Source organism: Phyllopteryx taeniolatus, chromosome 23 (genome assembly GCF_024500385.1).
Source record: "Phyllopteryx taeniolatus isolate TA_2022b chromosome 23, UOR_Ptae_1.2, whole genome shotgun sequence".
Lineage (NCBI taxonomy): Eukaryota > Metazoa > Chordata > Actinopteri > Syngnathiformes > Syngnathidae > Phyllopteryx > Phyllopteryx taeniolatus.
This window is the reverse complement of record NC_084524.1, coordinates 1,950,652-1,972,113: the sequence shown is the minus strand read 5'-3', so window position 1 is coordinate 1,972,113 and position 21,462 is coordinate 1,950,652. Positions and strand designations below refer to the sequence as shown.

Here is a 21,462-nt window from a genome sequence, read left to right as displayed (position 1 = left end):
GTGTTAGTATTGTGTCGCTACATCAAGTTATTCAGCGTAAAAATGTCTTTTTTTTTTAGTTCTGATAAAAAAATAAAAAAAAAAAAGACAGCAAACTGCGCGAGCTATCTTTTAATTATCTTCTGTGTTACAATCCTCCAAATGTACAACGCTTTGACGTTTACAACAAACATTTGTTTATAGTACTTTTATGCTGTTGCTATGGATGCAACTCATTAAGAGCACAAATCTGATAAATAACCATCCATACCTTTTTTTAAAAAAAAAAAAAACAACAACGATATGGTAACATTTGTTATAGATTGGGACATGCCAAGATTTACAGTGTGTGTGATGTGATATGAGAAAGCATCCTTCATTGATCCCACCGTTGTGGCGGCTCATGCATTTCTTCACTAATGTGCATTCACTTACCGACGCTAGCTGCGCTTTTATTTACTGCTAAAACAACATCGAAAAATTCATTGCGTTTTTTTTTTTTTGCGCTTTTGTGCTCCCAATGAATAAAGTCATAAATATTTCAACGGGTTTTCGACAATGCACCGTTGACACCGGTGGGGTTAGGGGGGGAAATGATTGGCATAAACATGATCCATATTTACTTTCTCAAACATATCGTAGTTCCTCAATTCTTCATTTCTTGAGCCCCTTTTCCACTACCTATAATACAGTATAGCTGACGTTTACCAAGGAGAGATGAGCCGGTGTCCGGAGCAGACGTAGCATCTGTAAAGCTGATGGTGCCCACGTGCAGTGACGAAAAGTCAAATGTTTCGCAAATTTAGTCTAGTACGCGTATTCGGTAGCAATTGGACAAGTTCGTCTTTTGAGAACACCAGAAAATGACCCCAAAAAACTGTAAAATGGCTGACTTCCTGTGTGTTTTCAGGCAGTTTTTTTGAAGACATTTTGTGGTTCTACTCATGACAGACGTGCCTACCAAATTTCAATATCCTGCGTTGGCCGAGTGCAAAAGGCTCACAGACGCCTGATACTCTGCACTTGGATATAAACAGCCGATATATGAGGTAACACGGTCATTTTCTGAGTGAAGGAGACCTGACTAATGAAAGGTGCCTCACTCTTTAGTTCTGACTTTTTCCACAGATCTGTAGACCCTTTGGTCAGCAGCGAGACCACGTACTCGATCAACGTAAACTTAAAAAATAAATAAAAATAAGACTCAAACCTCAAAGGAATGCAAAAAAAAATAAAAAATGTGGACAAGACTCGAGGAAGCGGCGTATATTTCGAGCAGTGTTGGGGAAGCTCGTGCCCGTGGATGAAATACACTACTCACGAGACGTTCAGGATATTTGGTGAAATTTCCCGACAAATCTAAAATGCACTATCACCTTTACTGGTGAACGTACTTTTACTTTCTCTGAACTCTTGAATGCACCTATTATACTGTTCAATATCCTTAACGTGTCGTTAGCATGTTAGTATTGTATGGTCCTGCCATGTAATTCGAAAAACAAATACAATAAAAAATGTACTTTAAAAATCCATATATTGAATCGATTTAGATGACTTGGTAAAAAAAAACCTAAAAGGGGTTCCCCACTCTGCTGGCCAAAGGAAAACATGCACCATCCTGGAGCGACGCTGTTGGGTTGAACAGGGCAGCCGGCGTCACGTTTGTTCTACAAGTGTTGCAAAGACGCATGCACGAGGGTTGCACGGTATACCGGCACTACAAAAGTAGCGCCGGTATATCTCGCCATCCAAAATGAAACGATACCACATATTTTTAGTAGCGGTACTTCTGCAAACATTTCTCCAAAAAAAGAGATAGAATGTCCTCGCTTGAAGATGCTTATTAGTCTCTCCCGTAAAAAAGAATATATGCTGTATTTGTATGTGGAAAGAACGAAAGCCGGACTAACGCGCTGCGGTAGACTGTAGCGACTTTATTCAGCCTCTGGGGTCCCACACAACAACAGTACAGCAAGCGCGGAAGAACAGCACCTGAAGCCTAATCAGCAGTGCACTACAAGTTCAACTTGAAGTTTAGTGTCAAACCGATACCTCAAACAAAGAACTAAACATTGTACAGTATATATTCAAGCCCAAAATCTTCAACCGAACCGCATCATTTCGTCGAACAAAAGTCTGCTAGCTTAATGCTAACAATGTGAAACACCAGCGACAGGCTGATGGAGCAACCTTTTAAATGATACTTATTGAATCATTTCAAGAAATATTTGACACTGCCCAGTATTTTTTTGAAATGCTAAGAATTTGAAGATCTGTGTTTCGTCAATATGATTCCACCGCTGTTACTGATGTTTTAGGTTTTTGCCGTGGTATCGTTTCAGTATCGGTATCGAGGTAATTTATGCAGGTATACTATCAAAGTCAGAATTTGGGTACCGTGACAACACTAGCATGCACAAGCCGAGGGACCGCGGAAAGCCTGACGCGTCAAAATGTGCTACCTCACCTAGCTAAATCGCATTATTATGACGGCGGGTTTTGGTGCTCCGCAAATGTAACTCAATTCATACGTGACGTACGTCGGTCTGTCCTTAGCACGAGTCAAGAGGATGTCTGTCTGGCAGTCGACGCAACATGGTACCTTGGCACGTGACGATGGCGTTACAGTACAAGGGGTAGAGCATTCATCGGGTGATTAGGCGCAGGGCGTCGGGGTGCCGTGGCTGGGGGCGGGGGGCTGATGGCGAACACGGTCGTTTAGCTCTGGGCGGTTAGCCGCTGCTCTGTCAGCGACGCCTGGTGCGACACAGTCTTGTTTTCGTGCGCGCGGAGCTTGGACACCACGTCGATGAAGGCCCGGCTCTGGACTTCTTTGTGGAGGGGCTCTGACAGAACAGAGAGGAGTCAACGCTGCTTCTTCAAAACACAATTCATCTACAAAACTAAAAATTCATCCATATTAATGTCATCCATGGGGCCCATTTGTCCAAATATGGTCAATGTCATTTTTTTCACAAATCCATACTACAGCTCTGTCCCCATGTTGTCTGTTATTTTAACAGATTATTAACTGACGTAAAGCGTAAAAAATAGCTTGAGAACAACTATTATTCGCCGTGTTGGACATTTGAACCGTCTGACAAGTATCGCAAAACTTGGCTGTTTCCTCATTCTGCGGGAGACGTGTGGCATTATGTCACCTCAAGATTGATAGTCGATGTTTTTCTAAACACTGAATGAAATGCCTGTTGTGTTAAAAAAAAAGGATCGTTGTAATGTTTCGGTGCACAAGGACGTGAGTCAGCCACAAAGATGTACAGATGTATTTACACCTATTAGACCGTTTAGTCAGCTTTTTGTTTTAGTTGAAGATTCGCGTTTGTATTAAAAGTATTAGAGACCTTTTTTTGTCTGCTCGTTTTAATCAATGACAGCGTAACAAATTAGCCATTTTTTTGTGTATTAGATGAACAATTGAACGTGAATTTTGGGGTGGTGTTGTGTTGATGTTGGTGCACAACGGTATATGATAGCCTTATACGGTATAGCACCAACTTGAATGATTCGGTGTTTGGTAATTCAAGCACGATGTTTTTTTTTCTTCCCCCATCTCCTAAATTCCAATGATTTGGGAAATGCAAGGATTCCACTCGACAACAACGATATTGATTCATTTAGGCCACGCAATGTGATTTAGTAAACCTGAGACGAATTGCGATGGCTGATTTTGCATCTTTAAATACACTCGATGGGTACTCGGGATGAGTTAAATCAAACAGTTGCTAGTTTCACCAACATCGGCGGCGAGATCAGTTTTTTTTCCTGTAAATAAGTAATGCTCGTCTTCCACTAACACTCCCAATTCCATCACTTCATTTTGCGCTTGCCGCGCTCACCCTCCTAAATATTCAATCATGGAAACCGTCAGCACTGCTTCAAGCGCAAATCCCTCTTAAATACGGGAACTCCACCACTTTTAAACCTGTTGCCAACAGCGTGCGCAATCCGTTCCAGTGAGTGAACACGCAAGTTGAGCGGCCGCTGTTTGGTATTTTAGCAAATCAATCATTCAATGTGTGTGTGGTCTCACCGGAGCCCATGACAGCACAGATGAGTATCATGGAGTTGTATTTAATCTCCGGCGCACTCCTCTCATCTGACAAGAGCTTGTGAAGCACAGCTACGAGGTTCGCGGCCACAAAGTCCTTCTCCGCTGCAACTATGCATCGATCATAACAACAGGTCATTCTGGCGACTGATTAATAGACGCAAGTCACCTCTCGTCGTCGTTCTCACCCAAATCTAGCGCTGCGATGAGGCCCAGCGCCACCAGCGCTTCATTCTGCATGATCATGTGCTCGCTGGTTGCCATGGTAACTAAGTGCTTGACTCCACCTCCCTGGATGACTGTCCTGATGACTTCCTGAAAATAGATACGAAAAAAAAAAAAAAAGAAAGAGGAACAATCAGTGAAAATGAGCCTAAAATGGCTGCTTCAAAGCAAAATGTCTGACTTCCCGTGTCTCGCGTGGGCTCAGACCTTGGACTTGCTGTGTCGAATGAGAGCAGAAAGGAGCCTGTTGGACTCGCCCATCACCCCGGCGTGATCTTTGGCTTCACACCACTCCACCAGCCGCTCCACCAGTTTCCCATTGGTGCCGAGCTGGTCCGCTGCTTCCACTGGTACCAACAACGAGACAGATTCAGGCCGTCGGCATGACCGTTCGCTCCATTGTGACGGCGGCGTGTTCCCCTGCTATATCGCAGATTTTTTTTTTTTTTGCACAACGTATGTATCCATCTGCCGCAGAAATACTCATTTTATTGCAGAAATATGCAATTGATAGCAATCGTTAGTAAAGGTTTTTACAGCCTCTCATGTTATTACAGTATTGAAAACAGATATTGATTAAAATGCTATAAAAAGTTAATATGTATAGCAATAAGTAGTCTTGCGGGATTTTTATCCTCTTGGACTGATTTGGCTGCTGGTATGAATTTGATGTTTTATATAAAGCAGTTGTATTCTTTTTAGTAAGCTGCTACTTGTGTAGACATGATATATGTTGTTAAGTGTGTTTTACCAACTTTAAATGTTTAAAGGTTGTGGGAGTGGTAAATTGGTCTCTTCATATGGCAACCGCGGGGTGGGTCTGGAAGGATAAACGTATGTATGACAAGAAGGATGCAAAGACTTTCACCTTGTGTGTCGATGAGCATGCGTAAAGTCCCGAGAAGCTTAAACTGAACCGGTGGCATCTCCGACTGCGAGAATTTCAATACCACATCTGCGACTCCGGCTGACAGCATCTTGGATTTGTTCACAACTGGCGGGACATAAAACAATGAGATCAACGTGGAATCCTGGCCCCTGCACAATGAAATATGGTAACACAACTGTATTGTATATATTTACAGACACTACATGAAGAAGCGACCCAACTTTTGGCCGGCAGTGTATATTAAAAGACTCCGCTCACCAGGTATGGCCAGGTTCCGAAGAGCACTGAGAGCTGCGTGTTGAACTGTGACATTGCCTTCATCAACGTGTCGATCCAACAGCTCCAAAAGCTTCTGCACGATACCAGTGTCCACCATGTGGATGCAGTTCCCATCTGTCCACAGAAAGAAAAAGATGGGTGCCTCGGCTCGAGAAAGGTTGGGAAACACTGGTCTAGGTCGAGTATGTGGTGTGAAAATGGCTTTGGGGTTCAATTAGCAACATGCTCGAACAAACCGGCAGCTTCTTCAGTCTTACCGTTGCGGGCAAAATTAGCAATGGCAAGAGCGCCGGCCAGTTGCAACTGGTGGTTGTGCGACGGTATCCAAGAAAGCACCCTCTGGAAGACACTGCCCTTCCCGCCCTCAAACAGCTTCTGCATGGACTCGTCTGCGCAGACAGTCAAGAATGGAGCCGCAGCGCGGATGAACCGCAACGTCTGTAAATGCGGCGTTGTTACCTCCGAGCAGCAGCAGCACCATGAGGTCAGAGGCCGTCTTCAGCTGGGCGACGTCTTCCTCCCGCTCGCCATCCACAGTCTGGGCCACCACCTCCAGGAGACATTCCACCAAGCCCGCCTCCACCATCTGCAACTTTATCACATCTGGACGGGAGCGAAGGTGGAGGCCAGTCGGTCATGTGGGCATCAAACATTGCTATTGGATTACAGCAAGTCTCTATTGGCAAGAGCAGCCCAGCAATACAACCAATAGACGCATAAACACAGCAGTCAAAAATGCTCATCCCAAAAATTCACAGCAAATCTTACACACGTCAGTAAAACACAAATCAGCCAACTATGCTCATTCACCCCATTAAAAATAAACACTAATTTCTACTCAAACATAACTAGATTAAATGTCATTTAAAAAATAAATAAAGAAATACAATGATATACAATCAAATGTAACAATCATGCTACAAGTATTATTATTATTGATAATCCTATTATTATTATTAGGTACATACTTTGAATGCGGAACCTGTCAACCATGACTGCCAAGTTCTGAATCAGTATTTGCATACGGCCAATTTTCACGGCACACCAGCCAAAATGTATTTCACAAAAAGCATACACATTGAAATGATCTCGTCTAGATTTCCTCACAAATTTAATTACGCAGGCCTTTGTAGTTGAACACAAAACTATTATGCTCTTGTATGAAATGCAACTGGAGGCTACAAAGTTTGCCATCTAGTGGAAGAGCCTTGAATTGTTCTACCAGTGACGATGCGTCACTGGCATACATAGATGAAAGATACATTCATTATTGTAATAAATACACATTGTCAGGCTAAGTAAGATTGGATAGATTGGTTATCTATTTTGCACATTTTTTTCCCCTTGTTTTTTTTAAGCCCGTTGTGTGCAGTGTGCACGATGAAAAAGACTATCACACATTACCGTTCTCCGCCAGGGGAGCCAGGACCTCAAATATCATTTCTTTCTTTTCGTGCTCCGCTTGCTTCTGGAAAAGGCGCACCAGCTCCTCGGCAATGTTGGTGGAGGCGAACTGCTCCTTGCTCGACTCTGACGAGACAACGGCGGCCACGTCACAAATCGCAAAGGACGTCGTCTCCACGTAGCAGAACGTCAGCTTTGATTCCCAGTTTACTAGAGGCGATATCGTTAAGGCACCGCATTTTAAGCCGTTGGACAGATTGCTTATTTGGCAGGGCAGATGTCAGCCATTTTACGGTCGAGGCAAATAAGTCCTCGAAGTTTTACCTGAACGCAATCAAGTTCCAACTGTTTCCAGAACAGACGGATGACACAAAATTTCCCTTCTAGCGTGTGGGCGGAGCGGCTAAACTCACCGAGCTCGGCTAAATTTCCAAAGGCGATGAGACACATTTCGGTCAGGGCGGCGTTGTGGGAATGGATGCCGAGCAGCTTCACCAGAGTGGGGATCACGCCCATGCTGATCAGTTGGCCTTGTAGGGAATCTACAGAGGGGACGGGGGTCGTTGGGAAAATACAATCAGACAGAGGTTTTGTTAAAACTATGGCGACTGTGAAGGAAACCATTCAAAAGTTTGTACCCCTTTGACATATTGCCCACCGAGGGCCCAAAATGGGTCGCAGGTCCATTTTTATTGGGTCGCGAGTAGAATGCTGTATGTTATCATGAGTTTTATGTAGCGTGTATGTCAATCTAATTTCAGAGGTAAAGCTGGAAAATAGCAGAGCAGGGCAAAAAAGATGAGAAGAAAGAAAAATCCCTCGCATTTTTTTTTTTTTTTTTTTTAATGGTGTACAAGAGAACACCCGCGCATTAGATGACAGTTGTTCTGACGGTCATTACCATTATCATTGCTATAGTTCATCAGCATGCCACAAAAGACTGTCAAGAGCTTCTCATTTTCCGGCTCTGTATTTTGGGAGAGGGTTTTAATGTGTTCAGCTACTATCTGAGCCCCTCCTGCCAGGTCAACTGCACTCCTGCCCTCATCTGCAAAACAAAAGAGGCCCAGACACAAATCAACCACAAAGGAAAAAAAAAAAAAAAAAAAAAAAAAAAAAGGAAAAAGAAAATGAGGAAAACAACCACTTGATGGAAAAAAATAAGTAAATGTACATTATCCCTGAAGTGTAACAAAGTCAACTGTAAATGTAGACAAATGTTGAGAAAATGGTCCAAAAATATATTTTTGGACCATATACACTCCTGACAATCACTTTCTTTCATAAATTATTTTTTGGTCATAAATGATGCGTAGCTACCAATCTAAATGCTTATCTATGAATCAAGGGAAAGCTCAGTACTATTGTCTTTCCTCACCACCGTTTTAAACAGCATAAGGATGAGCGACATGCTTCATTACACTCCCACCGTTGAGTCCATAATCAAGCCAAAAACAAAGGCCACATCCCACTGAATTCCACAGATGAGCAAGCTTTCAGTACGGGAAGCGCCAGAACCGAAAGCGGGTATTTAAAGCTCCACCGATGGCCACGCTTGAATCCGTCTTTAAAACGTATCAAGGAGTCCAAAATTTGAAAGCAGTTGGCGTATCCTAATTTATCAATACCCTCCTCCAAAGAGGAAACAAATATAAATTCACAACCAGTTCGCATATCAATCGCTGTCCGAAGAATGTCATTTAAATAAAAAAAATATAAAAACACTACAGTCTATGTTTTTGTTATTTTGACTCATTTATAACAGTGTCAAAATCGTCATTAAGACGATACGCAGGACTGATGGCTCTGCTGTTTTCCCCTGCAAACGTCACACTCCAAAGGCCACAATGCTCGCAACCCAAAACCGCGTTCACACAGCAACGCTACTTACGGCTGTCGTAACAGATGTTGCCGAGAGCCCGGCCGGTCTGCAGTAGAACCTCCTGATCGCTGGAGTTCAACAGCTGAATGAGCGGAGGGATGAGGCCCGCTTCCACACAGGAACTCCGCATGAACTCTAGGGAGGAAAAGGCTTCAGCATTTGAACGCATCGCACCGAGCATAGAGCGGGCTGGTTCAAAGTCAGTGTCACGCAATCGGTCTACTATACAGTGTTCAAAATGACTGGAAATTGGCTGCTTCACAACAAAATGCCAGACTTCAAGTGTATTTGTGTGTGTGGGGGGTTTACCTCATAATAATAGAGACGCCTACCAAATTTCACGTTGCTAAACGTTTGGACCAAGTGTCGAGATGAAAGTTTGATTTCAACTCATTCGCTGCCGTCGATCATGTTTATATTCTTCAATTGAAATCCAAGCGTCTGTGGAATTCAGGTTTGTAAATCACCGCCAAGACTAACGATCCCTGTAGATGGCCACATTGCATCGCTTTGCACCGGAGTGGCGATCAGTACAGTTTTTGAGTGGGAGATAACGATTAGGGGGTGAATCTCGGCCTTTCACGGAAATTATGAGGGAGAGAAATGCCAAATGACACGTTGGAAGGAAGGCAGACAAGTTTATAGCTGGATCAGACTACAGGATTGGATCGGGGTGGGGGCCTGGAATGTAACACCTGTGATGGAGGGGCATTTTTCTAGGTTCTTGGGGGGGGCTTACACATGACCAGACGTGTCAAGTATACACGGTTTGTCTTTGTAAGACCCCTGGAGCCTAACATGGTAGCAAAATGTCTGACTCCTCACCATTTTTGGCCACCTCAGCGATGATATTGGCAACTTTGGGGGAGCAGGATGACTGGGGGCTTAGCAGGGTGGGGAGCAGGGGAAGAACACCCATCTCCTGGATCTTCAGACTGGCCTCCGTGTCTGCACAAAACACACCCAGTTAACGGTCAGCGCCGGAGCTCGGGCGCGCCCGTTTGGAACCCTACTTACTGTTGTTGACGAGCGCTTTCAGCAGGCAGTCCAGACAGCTCTCCACGCTGTCCGAGGCGCCGTCTGTGGATGCAAGTTTCAGCTTCGCCAAGGCGTCACTCAGGTTGTCTGGAAACAAAAAACACAATAATAATCAAAATAAGCAACATTACGCGCCACAAACAGGTGGCTGTATTGACCGATTCTGTGACTGTCAGCACTTCACTTCTTACTACAATTCACACTGGCTGCTGTGCAGACGTGGCATCTGTAAAGCTGTAGCTTACGGTTACAGTTTAAAGAGGAAGCTAAAGCGACAGTATTTTTATTATATGCTTCAATATCATATTTGTGGAACATTGAGATTAAAAAATATTGCACAATATGCATTTTCATCATATTACATACAATATTGTAAAATATATTTATAGTGGTGGCTTGGGATGACAGTTTAATTGTACACATATAGATGCTATAATGTACCCTATCCTTGAAAACAATCGCAATCAAACATCCATCCATGTACACATCCTGGAAGGAGTGCAGCCAAGAGAAATGCTACGAAATGAAGAGAATAGCCTGTTGGGAAAAAGTTCACGGAGGGACTATTGGAATTTCGGTTGAAAATGTAGGTCAGTTCTTGTGATGGTGTTTCTGCCAGCAGAAGGCCTTTGCTGGTCCTGACGGGCGGGCCGCATGTGGCCCCCGGGCCTTACCTTTCCTAGGCCCCGACTTAAATGAAGAACTACATGCTCCGGTGGAGCAATATGGAGCCCGATTGTGTTGCGTAACAGCTGTAAAGATGGAGGAGTGCCATCGGTGCCATTTCAGAGGATGGAGCCCACACCCGAGCCTCCCAGCATTTACTGCGGTTGCAACGGCACCAGACGAGCAGGCAGCCTGCCCATTTGGCCACATCGCTCCTCACACAGCAACGGGGTGACGTCATTATTAAAAGCCGATTTGGATTGACAGGTTAGCTGGTTAGCTTAGCGAGCCACTCACCCATCTCGACGGGATGCTGCACCGGGAAAGAGACGAGCGTGGGGGGAGGGGGGGTGTGTGGAAGCTCTCCAGCTCGTCGTCGCGGCCTCTAATGAAAGCCGGCTTCCCCCCGAGACACACACACGCGCGCGCGTCGCTCTTCTTCTTGTCGCCACACTTGTCTCCGTCGCGTCTTCGTTGATGTAGCGAGTGAGCTAACGAGCTAGCACTCAGCAAGTCCCTTAAAAAAGGTCAAACGCTTGCGACGCGACTAACTTCCTCTCATTGCCCCACCCCGCCCACGGAAAGAGTTGATTTTTATGGAGGAATTTTTGGGGGGTCAGAGCCTCTCTTTTGTACAGTACCACTTTGGTGAAAAAGTGGGGTCGCGCAGTAAGATCAATTTTCCGGTTAAGCCTTCAAAATGAAAGCACGGACACGTCAGGAAGGAAAGGCTTCCGGCTACACCTTCAAAATAAAACCTCACAGCAGCTCCCTTCAAATGCATGAGCGAGTAACTGTGTTTTTTTCCTCACCATATTGCCATTTTTTTCTTGAAATATTCTGGTAAAATTTTTAGTTTTTCAAGTGAAATTGCAACTTTTTTTTGTTTTTGCTCGTTCTGCAGCATTGCCATTTTTAAGACATTTTTCCCCAATATAATTTTTCTCAAAACTTTCTTTTTCCTCATAATACTGTATTCCTTTTTCTTGGAATATTCTTGTAATTCTCGTAGTCGTTCAATTTTCCTTTCATAGTGCGTAATATTACAACGTTTTTCCATGTGGTTGCACAACATTTTTCCTGTCTGAATTACATTTCTTTTCGTCATACTATTACAACATTTTGTGTTTTTCTCTTTCAGTTGCAGTCTCCATAGAGAGCGTTGGCGGGCGGAGTCTCCTGCGTCAGTAACCTTTGTCAAGGCGCTTGTTATTTGCATTTCCCTCAGGCTTGTGTGCTCCATTTGTCTCAATAAATATTGTGATACCTGCCTCGTTGTTCGTTCGCTTTAAAATCCACCGTTAGCGTTTTGGGAATTCATCTCATGAAAAGAATTTCTTGTCATACAACGCCTTTACTCTGATGCTTTGTCCTCATATTACGACTTCTTAAATCATGTCAAATCATGTGACATCATCTTCTGACTGTGGTTTTCTTGTAATATTGTTGCAGGCGATTCGGAATATCTTTTTCACATTTTTTTTTCTTGCCTCATTATGTGCATGTTATTTTTTTTCCTCACCCATTTTCCATTACTTGTGCCCTTCTGTGTTGAGTAGAGGATAAAATCTATGCTTGTGGGGTGGGGGGTTCACACACGCACACAGGGACGCGAACGCGCGCACACACCCCTCCCTCACGGCATCGCCGGCCACCAGCAGCGTCTGACGCTCAGCCCGAGTCGCGACGCAGCAGAGCCTCATCTGCTCGTGACATTCCGGCTTTTGTGTCTGAGCGAGGAGGGGGGGGGAAGACCTTCTTTGTGGACCACCACGGACATGATGGGTGACAAAGAGCGGCGACGTGTCAACTGCAAAGGCTTGCTGAAGAAGAACTGGCTGCTGATCGCCACGGTGGCATCGGTGCTGCTCGGTATGCATCGGCGCTATTTCCATGCGCATCCATCTCCATTTTAGCCTTCAGCCTCTTTTGCAGTGCACGCCGAGCGCATACGTGATGCTTTAGATGAAGAGTGGGGGAGGCTTTTCCCTCTCAAGTCCTCTGGGGGCCATGCAAAATGTATGAAAAAAAAAATTAGGATGCAACCATCCAACCAGCGCTTGTAGGTTAAATGTTTTATTATGGCGTAGTTCCTCTCAGGCTTTTTTCCTGCATGCCAGCAAAAATGTGTTCGCGATTGGGCTTAGAAATAATATGACCACAATAAAGTCCACGTACTTGCAAAGTCAAAGTCAGAATTACAATTTATTCTCATAACCTTACATTTTTTGTTGTAATACGACTGCACTCTCGAAACATGAGAAATATTCGTTGTAAGGTTATTCTCCTAACGCCACGATTTTACTCCCGTAACATTATGACTTAATTCCCGCAAGATTCAGTTTGATTTTTTTACAAGTTTGTGGCTTTATTTGCTTTATTGTTGTAATACTAGGACGTTTTCGTATCATAACGACGTTATCCTTAGAAGACTGCGTCTTCTGACAGCGCAACTTTATTTTCATGCGATTATCGATGACTTCGCTCCCATCACAGGATTTGTATTCTAACATTAACATTACAAATTCATTCTCACAAGATAACGATAATCTCTAACAGTCTTGCAACACTTTGGCTATTTTCGCAAGATTCCAACTTTATCCTAACAAGATTATGTCTTTAATCTCTCGTGCCATTATGACCTTTGCCTCCTTTATTTCTGCAAAAGACTGATTGTACTGTATGTATATACAATGGGAGCGTCTCTCGCTCCTGTACCGTATCGTCGTGGCATTCAGCAGGCAATCGGCTTCTTATTGCAGGGATCAGTCTGGGTGTTGCCGTAAGAGAGTACGCCTCCCTGTCCCATCTTCACAAGCAGTATTTCGGCTTCCCGGGAGAGATTCTCATGCGAATGCTGAAGCTGGTCATCCTCCCACTGATCATTTCCAGCATGATAACAGGTAAAAGCACGAGGCGACGATCCAAGCAGTGAATGCTGAACAATTCGGTACGTGGCGTGCGTTATGTCTCTGCTGCGCACGCACAACAGGTGTCGCGGCCCTGGACTCGGAGGTGTCAGGCAAGATCGGCCTGCGAGCTGTCATTTATTACTTCTCCACGACGATTATCGCCGTCGTCCTTGGTGAGTTTAACTCGATGGATGTTCAAAACAACAAAACCAACACAGACCTTTTGTCACAATTGGATGACTTTTCTTCTCATAACATTAGAGCTGTATTTCTATATTACTTTTTGTCAAAATAAAACGACTTTATTCTCACAACATCTCACACTTTTTGTTCGAAAACAAATATATTAGTGTAACACTACGGATTTTTCTCATATTACAACTCAGTTCTTGTTACGTAAATATTGTTTTCCCCTAGTAATTTGACAACTTTATTCCAATGTTATGACTTCTCTGTCTGTAATGGGTTTTTTTTCCATATTAACAGTACATTTGTTTTTCATTGTAATATTGCAGCATGTTGAGTAACCCGTCCATTAATAGCAAGGTTTTTCTCGGACTATTCTGACTATTTTTGTAACATTTATTTTTTTTCCCCTCATGTATTTTTCTGTGAAATTAAAACTTTATTCTTGTCAAATTATGACCTTTTCCCTTAAAATATTCCAACTTTATTCTAGTAATGTCTCTGTCCGTGTTAATACGATTTTTCTCATTTTTCTTCTTGTAATATTAAAACTTTATTCTCATATTACGACATCTCCAACCGTAATAATACATTTTTTTTCTCAACGTAATTTTTGCTACATAGCTAACAAGCTAGCCGTTAGCAGCTAACCTTTCTCTGCATCATCTTGAGCAGTTTACCACCCTGCTTTTTCTGACGTCAAGCTCCCCAAGACCCTCACCTGCCTTTTGGACCTTTATTGGAATCTTCCGTCCGCTGCTGTTCGCTGTCGAGCCCGTCAGCTACTGGCCGGAGTTTGGGCGGCATCTTAGGAAAAGAGCACAAAAATCCACAGATCGGCGCCTTTTTCAGCCAATAGTTGTTACTTAGCTTCTACATAAACATAGGCGGCGAGGAGGTGAGTTTGAGAATGGTGAAAATAATGAAATGAACGCACCCGTGGATCCTCGGCAGGCATTATTTTGGTGATGACGATCAAGCCCGGAGTCTCTCAAACGGCGCAGCACATCGACAGAGCCGGAACCACGCCCAACGTCACAACCGTCGACACGCTGCTGGACCTCCTCAGGTGCGTGATTCCAATATCTATGTTTTTTGTAAACGATGATTGATTCGTCTACATTTCTATTCTGACACACATTTATCACTATTTAATTTCTAATAAACAGAAACATGTTCCCGGAAAACTTGGTTCAGGCTTGTTTCCAACAGGTAAGCATGCGTACACCAACGCGTGGTCCTCACATCATGTGCCGCTAATGCTAACTAGTGTCTTGCACTAGTACAAAACCAAGCGCAAAGAGCTGGAGCCGCCTCAGAAGGTTCCCGTCGCGAACACGGCCATTCCTCCTCTCGCGACCACTGTCATGGCTGCCGTGGAGGTAGGCTGCTCCGTTATGAATGCACATGGTTTAATGTGACAAGTTATTAGAAGGGTCAGCTTTACAGATGCCAGCTATGACACATGTCATTTTTACATGATCAAGAGTGCATGCATTTCCCCCTCCCTAAAATTGGTTAAAAATATGTATCATTTTAAATACAATTTAAAAATGACTGACTTTTTTTGATGAACCTAATTTCTTTGACACCAGCAATTTTCTATTTGTCATCAGAACATCACCAAAGATTACAAAATCAGCGGCACGTATTCCGACGGAATCAACGTTTTGGGCCTCATCGTATTCTGCGTTGCGTTCGGACTCGTCATCGGGAAGATGGGCGAAAAGGGACGCATCCTTCTGGAGTTTTTTGATGCCTTGAACGATGCCACCATGAAACTGGTGCACATAATTATGTGGTAGGTCAGACTTCTTTAACCCTGAAGGCATTCTCGGGACATTTTTTGCCATTTCCGATTTTTATTCGAAAGTCATTTTGGCTGTATTGAATGAATACAAGTTTTGTCACCCGTGTTCCCTAAAATAGCCGAAAATAGCAAATCGAGAAGAAAAATGACATTTGTTCTTAGTGAGACAAAAATGTATATTTATCCACCAGATGGCGCTACTTCCCCCCCATTCAAAGCATGCAGCAAAATGTCACGAGAACCTAAAATGCATTCAATTTACAGGTACAACTTTTAATGTTGCAATATGTTTTGCACAAGTTGCTCCTCTCGAACAAGGAGCTGAACTGCAAAATTTACAACAAGCGTTATTGTGTTCGTTTAAAGCAATTTTTTTGGGTGGGGGGGGGTGGGGGGGGGGGGTGTAATGCTATTTTTCCAGCAGATTTTGGGAAGCTGACAATTGTTGTCGATAGGTCCAAATGAACGAAGACGCCGCTCATTCTTTGTTTGTTTTTTCAGCTACATGCCAATCGGGATCATGTTCCTAATTGCCGCGAAGATCATCGAGGTGGAAGACTGGGAGATCTTCCGGAAGATGGGTCTTTATATGGTGACGGTGCTGAGCGGGTAAGCGGGGGCGGGGCGCGATTTATGCTTGACATTTGGGCCAATTCTCCCGTGACTGCAGTGTGGCCGCAGATAAGGCAAGGACATTTCGAAACTGCTCAACCTGCACATAGCGTAATGAAAGTTAGAAGCTCACACCTGTAAATCTAAGTCAGGGTCAGTACATTCTTTGCGGTAAGGTCTCAAGAAGGATACACACCCACACCTTTATCCCGCACTTCAACGGAATTAGGTGGAACGTTTTGCTGTGGAAAAGGAAGCGGCATCACTCACAGTGCGTGTTTGTTCTCGCACAGTCTCGCCATCCACGCCGTCGTCTGTCTGCCGCTCATCTTCTTCGTCATTGTGAGGAAGAACCCGTACGCGTTCACCCTGGGGATGGCGCAGGCCCTGGTGACGGCGCTCATGATCTCCTCCAGGTGCGATGCTCGTCATTCGCGCGCTAATTCGCGGCCTTCGAAGAAAATCTCAGATTCTTTTCACCAAAAATCCCATTTATGATTTTAACTGATTGTTTCCTTTCGTGTGCTTTTAGAAAAAGTAAATGACGAGGGGTGGTTCTAGGATCAGACTTTAGGGGTGCCTGGATTCATCTTAGGGGTCCCCAAAACTGGGCTAGAAACGCTTATGACGTGATGAAAATAAGTGCTTCCTCTTGGAAAAACACCTGTTCTCAAATCCAGCATTATTTCTAAGACAGTAGCGCCTGGCGATAGGAGTTGAACCATGCTTGCCACTCAAAATGAAGGAAAATGCCATGAATCCATTCCAGACTCCCAAAACACCCAACACATTTTTTTTTGTTAATAAGCAAAATAGCACTCTATAATATTAGGCTTTAAAAAAATAAAATAAAATAGAATGTGAAGAATTAAACAATTTGTGTATCATTCATCATCACTCATTGTGGCTCCTTCTGACATGCACGACCTGGCCACAAGGGGGCAGCATATCACATTTGTGCAGACAAATGAAAAATCAGTTTCACAACTCCTGTAGGTGACTCGGCAAACTGCAGTTATACAAGTAATTTTTCACAGCCGATAAAGAAAATACACCTGTGAACGTTGTTATATCGTTTGTCTACATGTGTTGCTGCACCGTCTGTTTTCAAATATCTGTTACTTTGCGTTATAACACCGCAACATAGCTACTAATTGTTCCTGTCTATGACAGTTCTCATTATGTTAGCATTAAGCTAGCGGAAGGCAAAGTTTTTTGTGATTGTTTAAATACCAAAATACACAGTTTGTAACTCTCTTTGTTTGATGTTTAGTGTGACAGTAAACATCTTAAAGCTTCTTTTTTGAACAATCGTCCACTATCTGCCAAACTGCTGCTTGTGAAGTGAGTCAATTTGACTGCCCATACAGTGCTCGCAAGTCAAAGCAAAAAAAAAAAAAAAAGGTCACAAGGACTCGTAAGTTGGGTCACTCATATCTCAAGGCACCACTGTATTTAGGTTGTCAATACTGTACAGTATTTATGTTGCTGTAAAAAGCTTTCAAACCCCATAGAAGTGCGATTTCCCCGACTCACAAGTCGATTTGTCCGATGTACACGTCGCGGGGCTGCGGTCGGCGGATTGCGACATAAATGTCGGTAAATGTGTGTTGCAGCTCTGCCACCCTGCCCGTCACCTTCCGCTGCGCTGAGGAAAACAACGGCGTGGACAAGCGCATCACCCGCTTCGTCCTGCCCGTGGGCGCCACCATTAACATGGACGGCACGGCGCTCTACGAGGCCGTCGCCGCCATTTTTATCGCCCAGCTCAACGACTACGCGCTGGACGTGGGGCAGATCGTGACCATCAGGTGCGGCGCTCGCTCGCCTGTCGGACATACGCCACAATCGATACGTTTCATTTCAAACTCAGGCCTCGTTGCACTTTGCGACCCTGTCGTAATTCTTATTGCGACTTTTCTCTCGTAACGTGGAGATTTTTGTAACGTTGTAACTTTGCTCTGCAAACATTACAATTTTATTTTCATAGCATACATAACTACTTTAGTTTCATATGACTTTTTTTTGCACAACATCCAGCTTTGTTCTGTCAACATTACGACTTCTCATAAGATCCCGACTTTTATTGTAATGTTACCAGGTTTTTTTATATTTTATATTTATATAACAGACTTTTTCCTCAAGAAATTCAGACTTCTGTCTTGTCAAATAATACATTTTACGCCTTTTTCCTTATTTCAACTTTCTCATTTTTGTACGATTGTGACTTTTTTTCTTCATACTACCAACTTGGTTCTTGTGATGCCTTTTTCCACGTAGCGACTTTTCTTTTTTTCTGCACAATATTGTGACTGTATTTCATACAACGTTTTTCCTCATAAAGGTTCCAGCTTCATTGTCACATGATTGAACTTTTTTCCATGCATTATTCTTACTTTTGTTTCAAAATATTGCGGCTTTTCCTATCAAAAATGCCGATTTTTTTTTCTTCTCCGTACCACACTTTGACAATCACGACCGTAACCCATTAGACATGTTGTTTCCTCTTTGTGGTAGTATTACAGCAACAGTGGCAAGTATCGGAGCTGCGGGGGTCCCTAACGCCGGCCTGGTTACCATGGTAATCGTCTTGACAGCTGTCGGACTACCTGCCAGCGATGTCACGCTCATCGTCGCTGTGGATTGGCTGCTGTAAGTCAAACGCTTCGATACGTTTGACCTGGCAGGTGACTTTATTGACATTAACATCAGCGTGCGCCAAATTACTCAACTCCACTTGATAGCATTGCAGTTCCTCTTCGCCACGATTGGTGAGAATAAATTACACTGTGAGAAACATAAGGTATATTTTTTTTTTTTTAAGAAAAAAGTTATGAGAAAAAAGCTGGACCGTTAAAAGAAAAAACTCCAAATGCTACCAGAAAAACGTAACGTTATCATACTGGTTGTGAGAAGAAAGTTGGAAACTTAGGAGGGAACGAAGTTCTAATGTCACATGAAAAAAAGTCAGATTAAGAGAAAATGTGGTTCTGCCGCAGAGACCGTTTCCGCACCATGATCAACGTGCTGGGCGACGCTTACGGCGCCGGCATCGTCCAGAAGCTCTCCAAGCACGAGCTGGAGAGGACGGACCTGAGCTCGGACGTGGACCTGGCCAACCCCTTCGCCCTGGAGGCCACGCTGGACGGCGACGAGTGCGACAAGAAATCCTACGTCAACGGCGGCTTCGCCGTCGACAAGACGGACGCCATCTCCTTTACCGAAACGTCGCAGTTCTAGAACCCCGCCCCCGCCTGAAGAAAGTGCCACATACCCTGAGGGTTAATAGCCTCTATCAGCACCTATCATCAGCAATAGCAGCTTCCATTCATCACTGACATTTACCACCAATTTCAAGTGCTTCCTTTTTACACCGAAACGATACATTTATACTCCTGGAAAAGTCCTTAGTGGACGGATGAGAGGCCTGTTTATCAAGCAGTGACATTCCACAACGCAGCTTTATTTGCTTCCGAGTAGAAACGCACGGCTACTATTAACTATTTGTACAGAAATGTTACAACTGTGCCAAGCCTGTGAAGAGGTGAGTTGCCTTGACGGCTCGAGTCGTGAAACACTGTGAACTTTGGCCACATAATAAGCGTACCGCCCTGTTCTCGTGAGAATTTTTTTTGGGGGGGGGGGGGGGAATGGCGCAGGAAAAGTTGCGATATTGTGAGAAAAAAAAGTCGTAACGTCACCAGATTAAGGCTGGAATATTACAAGAAAAAAGTTCAAAGAAAGAATGGTGTAAGGTTTATGATTTGAGACGCATAAGGAAAGAAATTTGAGAAAATATTGTTATGACAAAGTTGTCATGCTGCGAAAAATGTGTAGTTTCAGAAAAGGTCGTAGGGTTGCGCTAAAGATATGAGGAAAAAAAGTCTCAGTGTTGCGAAGTGATGAAATTACAAGAAAAATGTGGTAATACCGTGTGGGCAAAAAACGGAAAGTTGCAAAAAAAAGTGGTCATATGAGGAAAAGATTTAAGTTTGGAATATTACAAGAAAAATGATGATCACAAAGTTATGAAAAAAAGTTGTGGTATTCCAAAAAAAAAAAAAAAAAAGTTGAGTCTCTTTATTTTAATGTGCAATTAAATTGAAAAAAAAAAAAAAAAACATAAAATTCCAGTGTGACAAATTAAGGGTTGGAATATTAGAAAAAAGTGATGAGGGTGTGAGGAAAAGCCGTAAGATTGTGAAACTGTGACGCTACAAGAAAAAAAAAATGCAACATTGGAAAATTAACATCAGAAAACTGCAAGAAAACATCAGTAATACTGCGTGAAATAAGTTGTAATATTGCGAAAATCTGGCAATATGAGAAGCAAATCACAATGGTAAATTCTCCCGAGAACAGGCTTTTCGAGTAGCGCCTTGTGTTTAGGCTGTTACAAAATAGATGAGAACCCGTTCTTTTTTCTTGTTGTTCATGTTGTAATTCAGCCCAAATTGCACACACACGCACACACACACACACCAAGGAGACCAAGGTACCGTACTGTATGCTCTTGTTACCTCCAGTCAGCTTTCCAAGTGTACTCCAAGACAACGACTAAATTCCCTCCGACGCATTTTGCCATTGAAAGCGGACAAGGTTGTCGGGCGCAACGTGGCTCGAACGCTTGATGAGTTTGTCGATTCATGTATTCGCTGTCCAATATATGAATAAAAAGAAGTCGCTTCCAAAGCACAAATTACTATTGATTATTGCTCCGTGGGTAAGTCGGTCGCTGCCGGCGGTTATTTATGACGCGGTTTGAGGACAAGAAACCCGATCGGAATGGGAGGCTGCTTCAGCACATCTCGTGCAATAGATCGCAATGTTCCTCTTGTAGCTTCTGAGCTACGGCCTCAGACGCTTCACTGTTTGCCTTTAATGGCCTCGCAGTGATTTAACGCCCACGCCCGCCCGCCCGCCCCTAATGACACGCCGCACTTCTCCAGGATGAAAGTCAAAGCACCTCCAAAGTGCTTGTACCTGTTCACGTCCTCACGTGTAACGGACCCTAATGTTAAAAACATTTTTAAAAAAAGGGCATTTTCACAAAAAGTAAAGTTGTATTTTCATGAGAATAGCTGTAATGAGATTTTGTTTTTGCTTTTACAAAAATGCAGCTGTAACACTATGAGAAAATTAATTTTACATTAATGTAGTCATAATATGAGCATAAATAAATGACATTTTACGAGAAAACCTTAATGATAGCGATAAAATAAAATCATAATATCCTGAGCATTTTCTTTTATTTTACAAGCATGAAGCTGTTTTATTTGAAAAGAATGAAGCCTTATTTTGTGAAACAAAATGATAGTTTTACAAGCGTCGTTGTACTATAAAAAAAAAACATTTTGCAAGAATAAAGTTGAAGTATTAATGAAGAAAAATAATCTTCACTTTGCGAGAGATAAAGAAAATTCTATTAACTATTGTAAAACTATTTACAAGAATAAAGTCATAATTTTCTGAGAAAAATACATTCATCTTATCCGAAATAGTCATGAGTTT

At 43.2% G+C, this 21,462-nt stretch overlaps 2 protein-coding genes across 5 annotated transcripts; one reads left to right on the top strand and one right to left on the bottom strand.

Moving 5' to 3' along the window:
• Positions 1 to 96: 96 nt before the first annotated feature.
• Positions 97 to 11,093, bottom strand: rap1gds1 (RAP1, GTP-GDP dissociation stimulator 1). 2 transcript variants are annotated; one of them, XM_061763057.1, is made up of 15 exons: positions 10,729 to 11,093; positions 9,745 to 9,852; positions 9,553 to 9,675; positions 8,737 to 8,862; positions 7,747 to 7,893; positions 7,259 to 7,387; positions 6,846 to 6,971; positions 5,901 to 6,044; positions 5,699 to 5,830; positions 5,421 to 5,555; positions 5,142 to 5,267; positions 4,481 to 4,620; positions 4,237 to 4,363; positions 4,031 to 4,159; positions 97 to 2,825 (listed from the first exon to the last, which is right to left on the bottom strand). In XM_061763057.1, the coding sequence occupies exons 1-15, from the start codon at positions 10,730 to 10,732 to the stop codon at positions 2,698 to 2,700; spliced, it is 1,824 nt and encodes a 607-aa protein (XP_061619041.1). In that variant the 5' UTR covers positions 10,733 to 11,093; the 3' UTR covers positions 97 to 2,697. The 2 variants fall into 2 exon arrangements, with proteins under 2 accessions (XP_061619041.1, XP_061619042.1); XM_061763058.1 differs by lacking the exon at positions 7,747 to 7,893.
• On the top strand, positions 10,504 to 20,653 carry slc1a1 (solute carrier family 1 member 1). Of its 3 annotated transcripts, XM_061763059.1 has the most exons (13): positions 10,504 to 10,698; positions 11,573 to 12,303; positions 13,194 to 13,334; positions 13,424 to 13,516; positions 14,484 to 14,598; positions 14,699 to 14,741; positions 14,813 to 14,911; positions 15,146 to 15,330; positions 15,841 to 15,948; positions 16,245 to 16,367; positions 17,568 to 17,762; positions 18,469 to 18,603; positions 18,951 to 20,653. In XM_061763059.1, exons 2-13 carry the CDS (start codon positions 12,003 to 12,005, stop codon positions 19,189 to 19,191), a joined length of 1,779 nt encoding a protein of 592 aa, XP_061619043.1. In that variant the 5' UTR covers positions 10,504 to 10,698; positions 11,573 to 12,002; the 3' UTR covers positions 19,192 to 20,653. The 3 variants fall into 3 exon arrangements, with proteins under 3 accessions (XP_061619043.1, XP_061619044.1, XP_061619045.1); XM_061763060.1 differs by lacking the exon at positions 10,504 to 10,698 and having other exon boundaries at positions 11,154 to 12,303; XM_061763061.1 differs by lacking the exons at positions 10,504 to 10,698; positions 11,573 to 12,303; positions 13,194 to 13,334 and having other exon boundaries at positions 13,473 to 13,516; positions 14,234 to 14,598.
• The last annotated feature ends 809 nt before the right edge of the window (positions 20,654 to 21,462 follow it).